This window comes from Choristoneura fumiferana, chromosome 8 (genome assembly GCF_025370935.1).
Source record: "Choristoneura fumiferana chromosome 8, NRCan_CFum_1, whole genome shotgun sequence".
Lineage (NCBI taxonomy): Eukaryota > Metazoa > Arthropoda > Insecta > Lepidoptera > Tortricidae > Choristoneura > Choristoneura fumiferana.
Window position 1 is genome coordinate 14,151,513 of NC_133479.1, and position 14,520 is coordinate 14,166,032.

The following is a 14,520-nucleotide window of genomic DNA, read 5'->3' on the forward strand; positions in this document are numbered from 1 at the left end:
AAAACTCATGTGTGAGAAAAAAATAAACAATTGAACGAAAACGTAAGTAGGTATATAACAGAGCTTGTCTTTTAAAAGTAATCATCATCATCAGCCCGAAGACATCCACTGCAGAACAAAGGCATCTCCATTAGAACGCCATAATTAACGACAACTCTACACTTGCATCCACCGGTTGCCGTGACTCTCACGATATCATCAAAGCATTTAAAAGTAAACCGTTTGAACTGTTCCTAATAAAACCACATACTACTTAACATACATGTATTTTACTATACTTAATTGTCTAAATTTCTAAAACATACACGATTGTTACCATAATATATACAGACTTATCTAGAGTAGACCTTCCATTTCCTTCATGAATTGCATATAAGCATCGTCCTTGCTCGGAGCCTGTTTTGGCACATCCGCTGGCCTCTGAACAGTGGGCTTGACTCGCGAGTTTGCCTTTTTGTCCTCGCGTTTGACTCGAAGAGCCGAGGGCACGAATCTCGTCACGTCGGCTGACAAGTTTCTGATTTGAGGCTTGGCGGTGATTGTTGCTCCTGTAGAGTTGAAAGAAACTAAAGTTTTGTGGTGGCACAGAGTGCACTATTCCAGTGGTTTAGATTTCTTTATCAAGAACACAAGTGTTACGTAAATAAAACTCCCAGGGCATAAGTGATAGAATAGAAAACAGACAGAAATCTTTACCATCAGAGACAGAAAAAGTCTGGATCATACTGTAGAAAATGTATGCACTGAGCGATAAGCTAGAATGCTGGGCTTAGAATCTAGATAGAATCAGTGCCCGTAATGTCTAAAGCAGAATTTAGACTTGCAAGAAAAATCATGCAAGTTGCATTACATTGCGAGGCCGTAAAGCCAACGAGTTTATGGCGGTCAATCGAGCGCCGCAATATAATGTAACTTGCACGATTTTTCTTGCAAGTCTAAACTCGGCTTCGAGCGCTCGCGATCGCATTCACCGTCTCTTTCTATCCTCATCCTACACTGTGTAACGAAAAGAAGTGGCGAAAGCGATTGCGATTCGGAGTGTATTAAACACTAAGGCCTCTGGACGGTTTGAAACATCACTAAGGTTCACTTTGGTTAGCACGTTGAAAACATCTTTGGTATACTTTTATATGCACTACTTCCTAGTGTCTAGTCAGTGCACGATCGGGACACGTTGAAATGTCGATATTATTTCGCGGCTCCGGTCTGTCACGTATTTTTAAAAGAATATCATGTTTACCATGCGCCCGAGGGCCACTCGTTTTGTAGGTAAACTTATAAATACCAAAATGTATTATTCCGTCAAAATCAGTCATTCCTAATCAGCTTTTTTATTTAGACCTGAGAGATGGTGAAAGCGATGGCAAGAGCCTGCGCGTTAGACAAGAAATAAGGCCTCTGCTATTATTACAACTCGTCAGTAAAATTGTGGGCCATTCAATCACCACTGTCGTGCAATTACTGCTCACCGCTTACTAGTTGTTACAAGAATGATTGAGATCGACACACGAGACGTATTGTCTAAAGCGGCTCTGAGACGGGCCATATTTTCACTGCAATTTGTGGCCGGCAACTATTGGTGTCCCTCTCTTACTCACATGTTAGACAGGGACACCAATAGTTGCCGGCCACATATTGCAGTGAAAATATAGCCCGTCTAGGAGCCCCTTAACAAATTAAGAGTGTAATCACAATCGTTTTCATCACTTCTTTTTGTCACACATAGGATGAGGTTAGAAAGAGCCTGTAAATGCGATTTCGCGCCCGTGCAATACGCCCAGATTGTGTCACACCATGCCAAAGATACGCTACCGCAGTTCCGCGGCTAATTTCACTTTAAGACGTGCAGTCAAGGGCATAAATATCTATACAGCCTTTAGGTGTGCCTCCTGAGGCTTCGAAGAGTTTAAATAAAAAGGATTTTTAAAGGTACACGAACGAATAATAAAGAATATCAAAAAGGAAATTATTTACAAGTTAGGTACACGTAATTAATAGAGCTCTGCTCAGGACCGCGCCGCCGGTAGGAATGTGGCTCCGCTTCTAGACTGGCCTTCTGGGAAATTCAAATGATTTCGAATACGCCGCGCAGTTCCACGCGCCGGTGTGCAGAAACCGACTGCGGCTAGGGAGGTAACGGTTTATCTGGTAGCTACAGCCATAGCGTCAGTATAATTGACAACGTATACATCGACCTAATGGTCAGTGGCATGTATATATATATATATAAATCTGCCTAAAAGTTCATTACTTAATACTCAGTTTTGACGCATTTTTGAGATACATTTTTTATGCGACGTCTTTACGATACTCTCGGATTGTGTTCGAATCGCTTAACGGTATAGTGCCTATTCAATTATTAGAATTATACATTTATAGTTTTTGTGGTACTAGTCGGGGCAATGAACTTTTAGGCAGTTAGGCGGCGGAAGGTATAGACATTTTTGACGTCTTGGTAACGTACACATATTTATGCACTTGACTGTTCGCATCTGATATGACACAATAAACGCGGAAATTCGACGAAGTGGTTAGATAACCTAACTACGAAGCTTGAGGTCCCGGGTTCGAATCCCGGCCGGGGCAGATATTTGTATGAATAATACGAATGTTTGTTCTCGGGTCTTGGGTGTTTAATATGTATTTAAGTATGTATTTATCTACATAAGTATGCTTATCCGTTGCCTAGTGTCCATAGTACAAGCTTTGCTTAGTTTGGGACTAGGTCAATTGGTGTCAAGTGTCCCATGATATTATTTTTTTTTAATTGCGCGACAGAAATTCGACGTGATTACACTTACAATGGTGATCCAATTACAAACTCTACATTTGCCATAATAACGTCACCTTGCCGGGTGGTATTCATGTACGGGAATTTTTGGTAACTTTCGCGCGTACGAGTATAAATTACCCGACATGCTACGAGCATACCGTGGACCCGGGCCGGCTCATCCGGGGCCGACTACCCAAAAGCAAGGCGCTCCTCGCCGTTTGCCTGTTGTATGAACTTGACTATTTTGTATATGTTTTATAAATTAAAACTACACAGTGCCTGTTATCGAATAGAAAAACAATTTTTAAGCTACCATTACAAATAACAAAGTTATACAGGTTTGAAATTCAAGATTAGACAAAGAAAGACATACGGGCATGTGACGTCACAAGCCAGTACCGCCATACATGATGCATAGAGATAAGCGTTTGAGAAAGAGACAGGTATATAGATTTTTCATAAAATCACTATAAATCCAATTTTCAACCGATTTAAATTTTGTCTTCGATAAACACTATCTGTATCTCTATATTTTCATAATAATATTAGGATATGGCAGAATCAGGAGTTGTCAAATACCGTATTCGATTTCGGTTTTAAATCCACTATCCGTCGGACACCAAAGTGCATCAATTTTTTTGTCTTACCTTGCGGTCCATCTTTCTTCGTGATCAGCTGCGGAGCGGCCATAAGCACGGACACTTGCGGCATGACCTTCGGTGGCGGTGGCGGCACGAGCGGACGCAGCAGCCGGGGCGGTGCGCCGGGGGGCCCGGGCGGCCGGAGGAGCGCGCGCGGCGGCAGGCCGGGGGGGCCCGGCGGCGCGCCCGGCCGGACCGGCACGCCGGGCGGCATCCGCAGCGGCGGCGGCCCCAGCGGCACGCGGAGCGGCGGGGGTCGGATGCCTGGAACAGAGCGGGTACAATTGAAGCATTGGGTGCAACAAGGGCGTATGTTGTACAATAAAGTAAAAAAAACCCCGACTTTGTCACTTCAAAGTTCAATATCTCAAAAACGGCTGAACCGATTTTGATAAAACATGTCCATTAACCATAGCTAGAAAACCTGCTATCAAATAATAAAATACTTACTAGCTGTTGCTCGATGATTTATTCTGAACTAACTGAAGCTAACGGCAATTTATTCTGGCATTGTTGTTAGATCTATAATTATGCATACCCAATTTCAAGTCAGTATGTCTAACCTGAAACTGAGGGAAATCGACTTGCGATATTTCACTAATGTCCTGTTGATTTTTCACAAGGTTTTGTGGCGACAAATGCCATTTTTAACCGACTTCAAAAAAGGAGGAGGTTCTATGTTTGTATATATTTTTTAATGTATGTTCACCGATTACTCAGTCAATTGTGGACCGATTATCAAAATTCTTTTTTTATTCGAAACAGTACTTTTCTGAGGTGGTCCCATTGTCACCAAGTCAAGATCTGATGATGGGATCCTAGGGAAATCGAGGGCAAACCTCAAAATTTATAGGCACACCTATGACGATTTTGGCATTTTTAGCATTAAGACATGCATTTACATTCAGAAAGTATCACTTGGTAAACTGGACCTGATGAAGAAGACCGTTGATGGCCAATGGAACTCGTTCAAGCTAAGTAATGCTCGCGCGTCTATAAACGATCATGATTACTAAACCTAGATAAGGAACTAAGAAGAAGCTTTAAGTTATTCTTTCGAACTGATCTGATGCTGAAGCCGGAAGTTAGGCAACGGAACTCTGTTATAAAACAACGTAACTAAGCCGTGTTTGGGCTTAATGGAATCGTTGTGAGATGTACTTTGGCTACAAATCACTAAAAAGTGAGAAATAAAGAAAAACTTTAACAAAAAATTAAAACCGACTCCAAAAAACCGGCTACAAAACTTGAAAATATTTTTCTAGGTAACATACCTACTAGCTTGAAGTCGGTGACTCAGCACGACCCAGCAGGAGTGATTAAAATCTATAGTATGTAGGAGAGGTAGACGACTATTATTCCACTCCTGCTGGCTCGTGCTGAGACACCGACTTCGAGCTAGTAGGTACGTACGTACCTAGAAAAATATTTTCAAGAGTTTTGTAGTCGGTTCCATTTTTTGTTATCTTAGGCTATATTTTGACCGCTTTTGCAACGTAGAAGCACAAAGGCTATAGTTAAGGCTATTGTAGCATAATTAGCAGCGTAAACAAGTACATTGCGTCGTACAAACCGATGTTAATCTTCACGTGTAACGTACTGACGCAAAGTAGTCACTTCATAAGACATGGCCCACAAAAGATATAAACAAATGACCGCGTATCAATATTTCCACGAATCTTCCTGTTTAGCTCATTATTTTTGATACAAATCAAAAGCCACGTTAAGATAACCTTCAATATCGCGGAAAACAAACCTGTGGAGTTTGACTGTGTAAGTCAATACTACTGTAATAAGTAATAAAATTGCTTTTGCGAATAACATTGCATACTTTTAATTGATTTAAAGTAGCTATTAGACACGTGATATAGTGATATCAATTTGTAATCTACACAAGATATTTTCCATGTTACGAAAAACACTGATGCAACCATTAAACATGTGGGGTGGAATTTAACACAACAGTTTATAGGAGTATACCATTTTAGACATTTATTTACTAAGACAAATTCATGGTTTTTCTGATAAGACCATGGGGAAACAGAGTATGTGGGGTTCGCCCATGAAGGATATCCCCCAGTAAAAACCACACGAGTTCCCTTGTAGCTATCATAAGGTCGCGTGTGAGCAAAGAAATTCTTTTAGTTCATTTATATGGACTATCATGGACCTCCGCAAAGTAACGCCTGATTCAATAAATTCCCTAAAAAAATATTACCTGGTGGTAGCAGCGGCGGTGGCATCTGCCGCATCTCGACGCCGGGCGGCTCCAGTATGAAGTCGGGTGGCATTTGCACCGGAGGCGGCGCGGCCTCGCCGTCACTGTCCGAGTCGCTGTCACGCTGCCCGCCTGTACGTTTCAGTGCTGAAAGCCTGCAGAGTAATAAGGAATAGTAGATTGATAACCAAGGGTGGAAAGTGACCCATTTCACCCGAGATATTTCTGGCGCTCGAACTAAGTGAGCGCGCCAATAGTTCGAGGGGAAATGGGTAATTTCACCCGAATTAGACACTCTTCTTTTCATTTCGATTGTGAGGAAAAATACTACAAAAAAGCGAATAATAATAAATAAAATTTACTTATATCCAACCCCCAACCTTTTCGCACTGGCCACTTGCCACAACCGACTTTAAAAAAAATCTAGCTGATCACGACCAAGGAGCTTATATACAAAACTGGAGGTTAATCGCCGAACGAAGAAGTTTGACCTATATTACTTATTTATATATTCCATCTCTTTCTTTCACATTTCACGAATGACTTCCATCTCTTTCTTGCTCTCTAATCCTCCCGTGAACAGCAGTGCGTGCACTGTTGTGTTTCGGCGTGGAGAGTAATACAGCCGGTGAAATTACTGGCACTTGAGGTATCCCATCTTAGGCCTCTAGGTTGGCAACGCATCTGCAATACCTTTGGTGTCGCAGATGTTTATGGGCGGTGGTGATCTTTTACCATCAGGAGACCCACTTGCTCGTTTGACATCCAGTCAAATAAAAAAAACTAAAGAAAGAGATGGAATATATTCGTGACGCAATAAAGGTCAAATTTCTTGTTTTAAACGGATGTACGGCGTTCAACCTCCAGTGTTGTATATAAGCTCCTTCCTGCTCGACAATAATGAATTGGCGCGTCTGCAATCAGTCACATTTTTTTTTTGTTAAAAAGGCCATGGAAATGTTAGCACAAGTCGTATACAGCCAAGTCTAATGGCCGGTATCAGATATTTTGTTGGAACTCCGGACTTTTTCTGAAATAGCTTGTGGTGTTTTTGGTGGAAAAATACACCTGCAGTTTATTTTTAATGAAAAAAGGCGGGAAAGCATAAGAAAAATATTGGAATAAAATTAAATTTTACAATACATTTTGAGAAAAAGTTTATTCTATTTCATAATTATTCACCATTTTTGAGAAAAGCTTTATATTAGTATCGGCTGGAATAGCAATTGCTGGCTTCGTATTCGCAAGCTCGTCCGTTTAATACTCATACTCAGCCAGCAATTGCCTACTTCCAGGCCACGACAATAATCTACTAATTATATATTTATACCTGGCGTTCAAATCCGCGGCCCGGTCCCTCTCCCGCTTCTTATGCACCTCCTCCATCTCCTTCATAAAGTCGTCGATGTTCTGTCCGGAGAGAGCCAGCATCCTCTGCTGTAGGGACGTGGGCTTCGGCGCCGCGTTCCCGGAACCGTCTTCCTCCATAGCATCGCCGTCGAAGTTCTCTTGCAGCGTCGGCTGCGGCGCCGCGGTTGGCATTGGAATGCATTTCTGAAAACACATTGTTAATTGTTAATAATAAATAATATCATGGGAGCATTCACAGATATAGATTACACTAAATTACGCAAATGCATCTACTTCGCGTGTCCGAACCCCGACCAAACGTCGGGGTTGGCCCCATACAAAGACTGACCGCTAACTGACTAATCATGACTAGTGACTGACTCTAGCCCCACGGCACCGGCAGGCGGCGCATTTGAATCGATTTTGCGCGGACATCGGGGAATTCACATCGCTAATTTGCTCTTGAGACGTCTCAGTAGATATAAAAAAGTTACACGGTTGGTTTTCATACAGATTGAGGTGTTTGCGTCATCTAGTGTAATCTATATCTGTGGGAGCATTACTATGTTCCATGCCCGGTTTCAGGATGCGTTTCAACCAGAGATGTGAGAGGATGTGTTGCGAGGAATGTGTATTTCATGAACCAATAGGACAGAATGCTTCATTTACTTTGCCCCACTTTGCACATTGTGCACACCCTGGCACATCTCTGGTGGAAATGCAGCCTTAGAATAGGACGAACCCATCTCTTCCCGTGGGTGTCGTAAAAGGCGACTAAGGGACCTAATATGAGAACGAGCAGCCAGCGCTCTCTATTTTAAAAGCTTTTATTTAACTTGCAATGTATCTATGTATGTGCGGGTCAAATCTTGCAATTTAAATTTGACCCTTTTTTAGTAGTCGGATTGTCTTGAAAATTGGCATACTTATGTATGTTGCGTGAGAATACAATCTGGTAGTGACATCCTGTTAGTTCGGCCAAGATCGTCTCCGCAGGACGGAACTGTTCAATGGTTAATGGCATCGACTTGAAATTTGGTATGCAAATAGAGTTTCAGTGACAATGCAAGTACAGAAAACAAAAAGTACAGTCAGCAAAAAAAGCTTGTACCTATTAAAAATGAAATTTTTATCAAAAGCTTATTTCCAACCTTTTCTTTAGCTTGCACTGTTTATTTATTTGTTTGTTTATTTGTTTGGGTCAAATCTTGGAAGCCAAATTTGTCCTGCTCTTCCAGCGGTCAACAGGCTTGAAATTTGACATACTACAATAAATTTGGTGACAATACAATAATCTGGTAGTGACATCTTGGTGGTCCTGCCAGGTTCGTCTCCGCAGGAGATAACTCCTCAATGGTTAATAGTACTAACTTGAAATTTGGTACGGATATGCATTTTAAAAGACAATGCCAGTACAGTCAACAAAAAGTACAGACAGCAATAAAGCTTGTATTAAAAATGAAATTTTTAACAGAAACTCATCAACTATGAACTATGAACTCTGGACTCCACTACAGTGCGGAAAACAAGGGAAAAACACTACACTAATCCAAGAAAATCGTCATGAAGGTTCACTTCTGAATTCTGATCCTCAATGAATGACCACAACCACTCTGTCACAACTCACAAGAGTGTATACCTAGCAACTTAGACGAGACATGAAACAATTATCACCAATGCGGGGTTAAAAGACAGTATCGTGAGTTTTTTTGACGTTACGGTCTTGCTTACAATGAGGGCTATCGCGTATGAATTCGCCGCTAGAGGCGCTAGTGTAGCGACAGACAGGTTCTCCGAAATGTCAAATGCCACTGTTTTTGGGTGAGTTATGCAGGTTTATTTATAATTAGAATAATTTTGTGAATATTTTGCAATACCTGAAATTTATTTATGGCAAATATGCGTTTCAGAGCAATAAATGTCTGTTTTGAGACAGTTTTGTCTTTTGGAAACCTTTGTCCTCCCTTTTTTTCGAACAAAACGGGACTACGCAACACTGTGGCAAGCTCGTCATTTTTATGGTACGGTTTTAAGGTGTTAAATATGATTTAAATTTAAATTTTGTTTTCACACCCTTAATAACGAACTAACCACTATACTTCAGGCTCAGACAGGACCTTTGTCTACAGTGGCGCCAACTGGTGAGCGCGAAAACGGTAGACCTAATTGGCTAATAACTAAATGAGCAAGACCGTAACGTCAAAAAAAACTCACTATACTAACGCCATCTACCGATATTTCGCCTGTCTTTTAGCCCTCATTCCGAATATGTGACCCTAAAAAGTAGTTTAGCATTTGCCTTATAATTTGTGTTTGCTGCGACATCAAATCTCACCTCCCCTGGCGGTCCTTCGTCGGGCAGGTCCGAGAAGCGAAGATTCTTCTTTTCCTTAGCCTTCCCCTCTTTCCCTTCCATTTTTTCCACTTCCAGTATCAACATCGTGTAGTCTGGCGGCGGGCCCGGGGGCACTCCTGGCGCTTCGGCGCCCGCTGGCCTCTCCTGGAAAATTACATCTTTATCAATGGCCAGAAAGGGCAATACACATAGGCCTGTAGTGGGTCAATTCCAGGGTAGGCAGCTGTTAATTCCACCCTCCCACACCAATGTAGGCACTGTCTACCCTGCTGCCTACTTAATGCACGCCAATTTACGTATGAGTACCAAATTTCAACTCCATTAGCCCTTTAGTTTTGGAGCAAATCGGCAGTGACAGATAGTCACACAAGTGTTTCGTATTTCCTTTTGAGGTATAAAACCTCAAAAGCGTCACATTTTTAAAAACCAGATTAACTTTTGATCATTTGGGCTAACCAGTAATGTCACAGTTACTTTGGTCCCGTGTGAAAAAAGTCTAACCAGTTAGACTTCCTATTACGGCTCAATACTTACTTTCCATCATTTATTTATAATTTGGGTGTTACTGAATCCTGTAAGATAGCAAAACCAAAGAATGCCATTTTCGGTAGGTACAGGCATCAGCAGAAGTGGATGAGAGGTTGTGGTGCTCAAAATAATCTAAACACTCTTAATCCCTCAGCAGTAGTTGTGTGTAGATCATTTTCAGCACTGTAGCCAATCATTTACTTCTGCTGCTGACTGTACTAACTTTGTAAGCAGAGTCCTTCCTGAGAATGGGCTTCACTGGGGTGCTGGGCGGCGCTATGTCCATTGGCATGGGAATCTGAGACGCCATGTTGCCGTATACATAGTTTTCAGGCATCTGAGGAAATTATAATAATGCGTTTAAGTTATTTTTCGTAAGGCTGACAATAAGTACGGTTCGTAAGTCGAACGACTAGTAATACATGAGTGACTTGTATATCTATTTCAGTAATTATGTTTGTTTCTCATGGTAACTTTGATTCAAACCCTGACAATGTTTAATTTTATAGCAATTGAAATTTGATTTCAGTAGGAGTTCAGCTACTGTTACTCATGCTAGTTACTAGCACGAAAGCATGCTACTATTAAGCAAATGCTACCTACTAGCGTGTGTGTATAGGACACGTGCTACTATTAAGCATGCTTATTTAGTGGCATATTGGTACTTCAGGTACTATCATGCTTATTGCTTATAAGCATGCTAGTAACGAGCATGTGTAAGGCAGCCTTAAGTATTTTAGGATAGCACAAAATCTCACTTTACTAATATTCTACATCTAAGAGTTTGTGAGAATGAGCGTGTATGCATGTTCGTTGTCTTAAAAAAAAAGTACTCAAAAAATTTTGAAAAAATTTAGTCTCACAAATCAAATATACATCATCATCCCAGCTTATATACGTCCCACTGCTGGGCACAGGCCTCCTCTCAGAACAAGAGGGCTTGGGCCATAGTTCCCACGCGGGCCCAGTGCGGATTGGGAACACATACATACATACATATACAACATCAATAAAAAAAAAACTGCATAGACAAATTTGCAGGCAACAGCTAATCAAACATAAATTGCTTTGCTTTAATCCATACTAATCCATACTATCCATACTAATATTATAAATGCGAAAGTAACTCTGTCTGTCTGTCTGTCTGTCTGTCTGTTACGCTTTCACGCAAAAACCGCTGAACCGATTTGGATGAAATTTGGTACAGAGATAGAATATACCATGGGAAAGAACATAGGCTATCTTTTATCGCGAAAAAAAGGCTTTAAGGGGTTGAAATAGGGGGTGAAAGTTTATATGGTGGAAGTTCGTCGCTGTCGGAAATAAAAGCATGAAACTTGGCATTTAGGCACTTAATAAGAAATAAGTCGGTATGTGTTTTAGCTTTTTTGAAAATTCGACCTGTGAGGGGATGAAATAGGGGATGAAACCTCATATGGAAGGTCGTTATTATTGAAGATAAATCGATGTTTCTTTATGAAACTTGGTATTTGGGCATGTGATAAGAGATAAATAATTGTTCGAGCGTTTTTTAAAATTCTTCCTGTTTGGGGGTGAAATAGGGGATGAAAGTTTATATATGTAAAATCGTCATTTTCGAAGATAAATCGATGGTTCTTTATGAAACTTGGCATTTGGGCACGTGATAAGAGATAAATAGATATATTTTCGCGCATTTTTTTTTTATTATTCCTGTGCGAGGGTGAAATAGGGGATGAAAGTTTATATGAAGGTCGACATTGTAGAAGATAAATCGATGGTTCTTTATGAAACTTGGCATTTGGGCACTTTGAAAAATAAATAGATATTTGTTCAAGAGTTTTTGAAAATTTTACCTGCGAGGGGATGAAATAGGATGAAAAATTATATGGAACGTCGTCATTATCACAGATAAATCGATGAATCTTTGTGTTTAGGTATTCGATAAGAACAAAAAAAAACCGGTTAAAATCGACTCGAACTCGCGCATCAAGGGTTCCGTGCATAGGTATGTATGAATATCAAGTGTTAGCAGAGCCAAGCTCATAAGCAAAATGTACGCAATGTGGGGTCATTTTACATGGCTTATTAACATAGACAGTCAGACATGAAAAATTATGATTTTCAGATTTTTCTTACTTATTTTGCTATAAAGGGAATAAAATTTGCTATAAGAGCTTCCTTTATACAAAATTTCAAGTTTCTAGGACAGCCGGAAGTACCCTTTAACTTTTTTGAGTTTAGGGTTTTAATTTCAACTCGATAAATACTCCGCACGTTTACGGGATAAAGGGTCCTGACAGACAGACGGACGTACGGACAGAAAAGTCATCCTATAAGAGTTCCATTTTTTTCCTTTTGAGGTACGGAACCCTAAAAAACATTTGTTCCGGCTCTTTTCAAATTTCGTCATTTTTCATACCTATTTGAAAATATGGGGATGAAAGTTCGTAAGGAATTCCAAACAAATTTACTATAAGTATATTTATCGGAAATATGTGTAGCAATGCTTAGTAAGAATGCCGTCTTAATTATAATCCTACCTTCCTAACTTACAATAAAGGACGTAAGATGTCAAAAGCTCACTATGAAGAATTAGTCCTTTTGTGTTGGCAGGGTAGAATACTTAAGTTTTTTTTTTGATTAGTTTAGATATAAAGCAATGTATTAAAATAGGTTATTTTCAGTAAACCGTAGAAGTTTCTATGTGCTATTATTGGCAGAATAGGTACCCTAAATAAATTAAATACTTTCCAAAATTACTATTCCACGCGGACGAAGTCGCGGGCAAAAGCTAGTACATAATAAAAACTGTTTCTGGATCCCATAAATTGGATTAGTGACTAGCCCCACTTAGTCTTCGCACTGACGCAATTTTGCAAAAAAATCAAAGGCATTTCACATTTTACAGCTCCTTTTCCTCAAATGCAAATCCAACCAAACTGGGGTGCGTCGCTAGTTACTGTTGCGTTGTTTCAAAGTTCTAAGAGTACAGAACAGATGACGCACTGCCTAGGAATCATTTCTACATCATTGAATTTGATCTAAAAAATTTTTCAACCTGAGGCAAAAAGTCCATCTGGCAACCCCTGCCCCTTGCCTAGCATCCCCTGCAGTTTTCAAAATAACACACCCCTAATTGTCCCCCTAAATCCCTGCATGTCCCAGACATGTCTTTATATGGACAGGATATTTCAAACACTTACTTGTAAAGAAGGCAAAGGAATATCATCAACTTGGACAGATTGAGCTAATTTTACTGATTCATAGTAAGAGATTAGATGAGCTCGTCTTTTCTCATATTCCATTTCTTGGCGTTTCAGCTCAACCCATTTTTCTGGGTCATCTTTGTCCTGAAAAACGAAATAAGAATAAACTTTACCACACATTTTATTTGTTTGTAGCCTAATTTTTGTATGAGATTTTTGAAGATCAAGTTTCCAATTGAATAACTCTTCCCCTTTTAGTATTTGACAACTCCTGAATTTGCCATGCCTTATATACATATTATAAACTTAACTTTGCAATCAGCATGTTAATAGTCTACTTACATACATCTTAAGGACTCTATCAAATGTTTCCCTCAGCTTTTTCCTTTTCTCTTTAAGTACTTTTTCGTTAAGTGGAGATGGTTGCAACACATTATATTCTGTGGAACAAATATGCAGGTTTACAAGGATGGTCATAAAATTTTAAACATGCAGTAAATTCATGAAAATTTCATTAATATGGTATTTGACAACTCCTGATTTTGCCATATCTTAAGATTATTATGAAAATATAGATATACAGATAGTGTTTAGCGAAGAGAAAATTTAAATCGGTTGGTCTCGTACACGCCCAGGATAGGGTTCCGTAGCCATTATGAAAAAATCAAATACTTAATATTTTTCCAAGGATTTCGTATTGTGTACTGAATCTTCCAAGTTTAGGTATATTTTATACCTTAGGCTGCTATTTACTCTTAAACTACTAATAATTCTCAAGCAATCTTAGCCGCTATAATTTTCCTTGTAAATATGATATAATTACTATCATTCTGAATTTTTTAAAATTTTTCCACCCAACAGTTTAAATTTTAGAGGAGGCGGGGACGCTAGATTTCAATGATTTTTGCAATTTAAAGTTGAATATTTCGCAAACAGATAACTGAATAGAAAAACTGTCTTAGCAACCCCCCAATGGTTTTAAAAGACCTATCCAACAATACCCCACCCACAATATAGGGTGTTGAGAAAAAAAAATCACCCCCACTTTACGTCTATGGGAGGTTCCCTACAAAATTTTTTTTACTTTTTTTTATTGTACCACTGTCGGTGTGACTGATATGTATATTCATGTCAAATTACAGCTTTCTAGTACTAACGGTCTCTGAGCTTACCCACGGACAGACATACAGACAGGCGGACAGACATGGCGAAACTATAAGAGTTCCTAGTTGACTACGGAACCCTAAAAACGATCTCTAACGACTCTTATAGTTTTAGTTTGTCTTATCTCACTAGTGCTACCACATTGCCACTGTCACTAGTCGCCGATGTATATAATTTACACTCTCTTTATTCAAAGTATGAGAAAATGTGTGTGACTATAAGTTTAAATGCCAGTTAGGTACCCATTTCGTCAATTTTCTGCAGTTCTTCCAAAATCTGCGTCGGATCTTTCATTTTTAAAA

General features: G+C 39.8%; 1 protein-coding gene across 1 annotated transcript; it reads right to left on the bottom strand.

Moving 5' to 3' along the window:
* Positions 1-250: 250 nt before the first annotated feature.
* On the bottom strand, positions 251-14,520 carry LOC141430583 (uncharacterized; the record flags this gene model as incomplete). The annotated part of the gene is given in 9 exon segments (XM_074091356.1): positions 251-548; positions 3,421-3,678; positions 5,633-5,787; positions 6,963-7,186; positions 9,318-9,482; positions 10,090-10,203; positions 13,052-13,198; positions 13,397-13,494; positions 14,461-14,520. Coding segments are annotated over 9 exon segments (1,433 nt in total), but the record flags the coding sequence as incomplete, so codon positions are not given.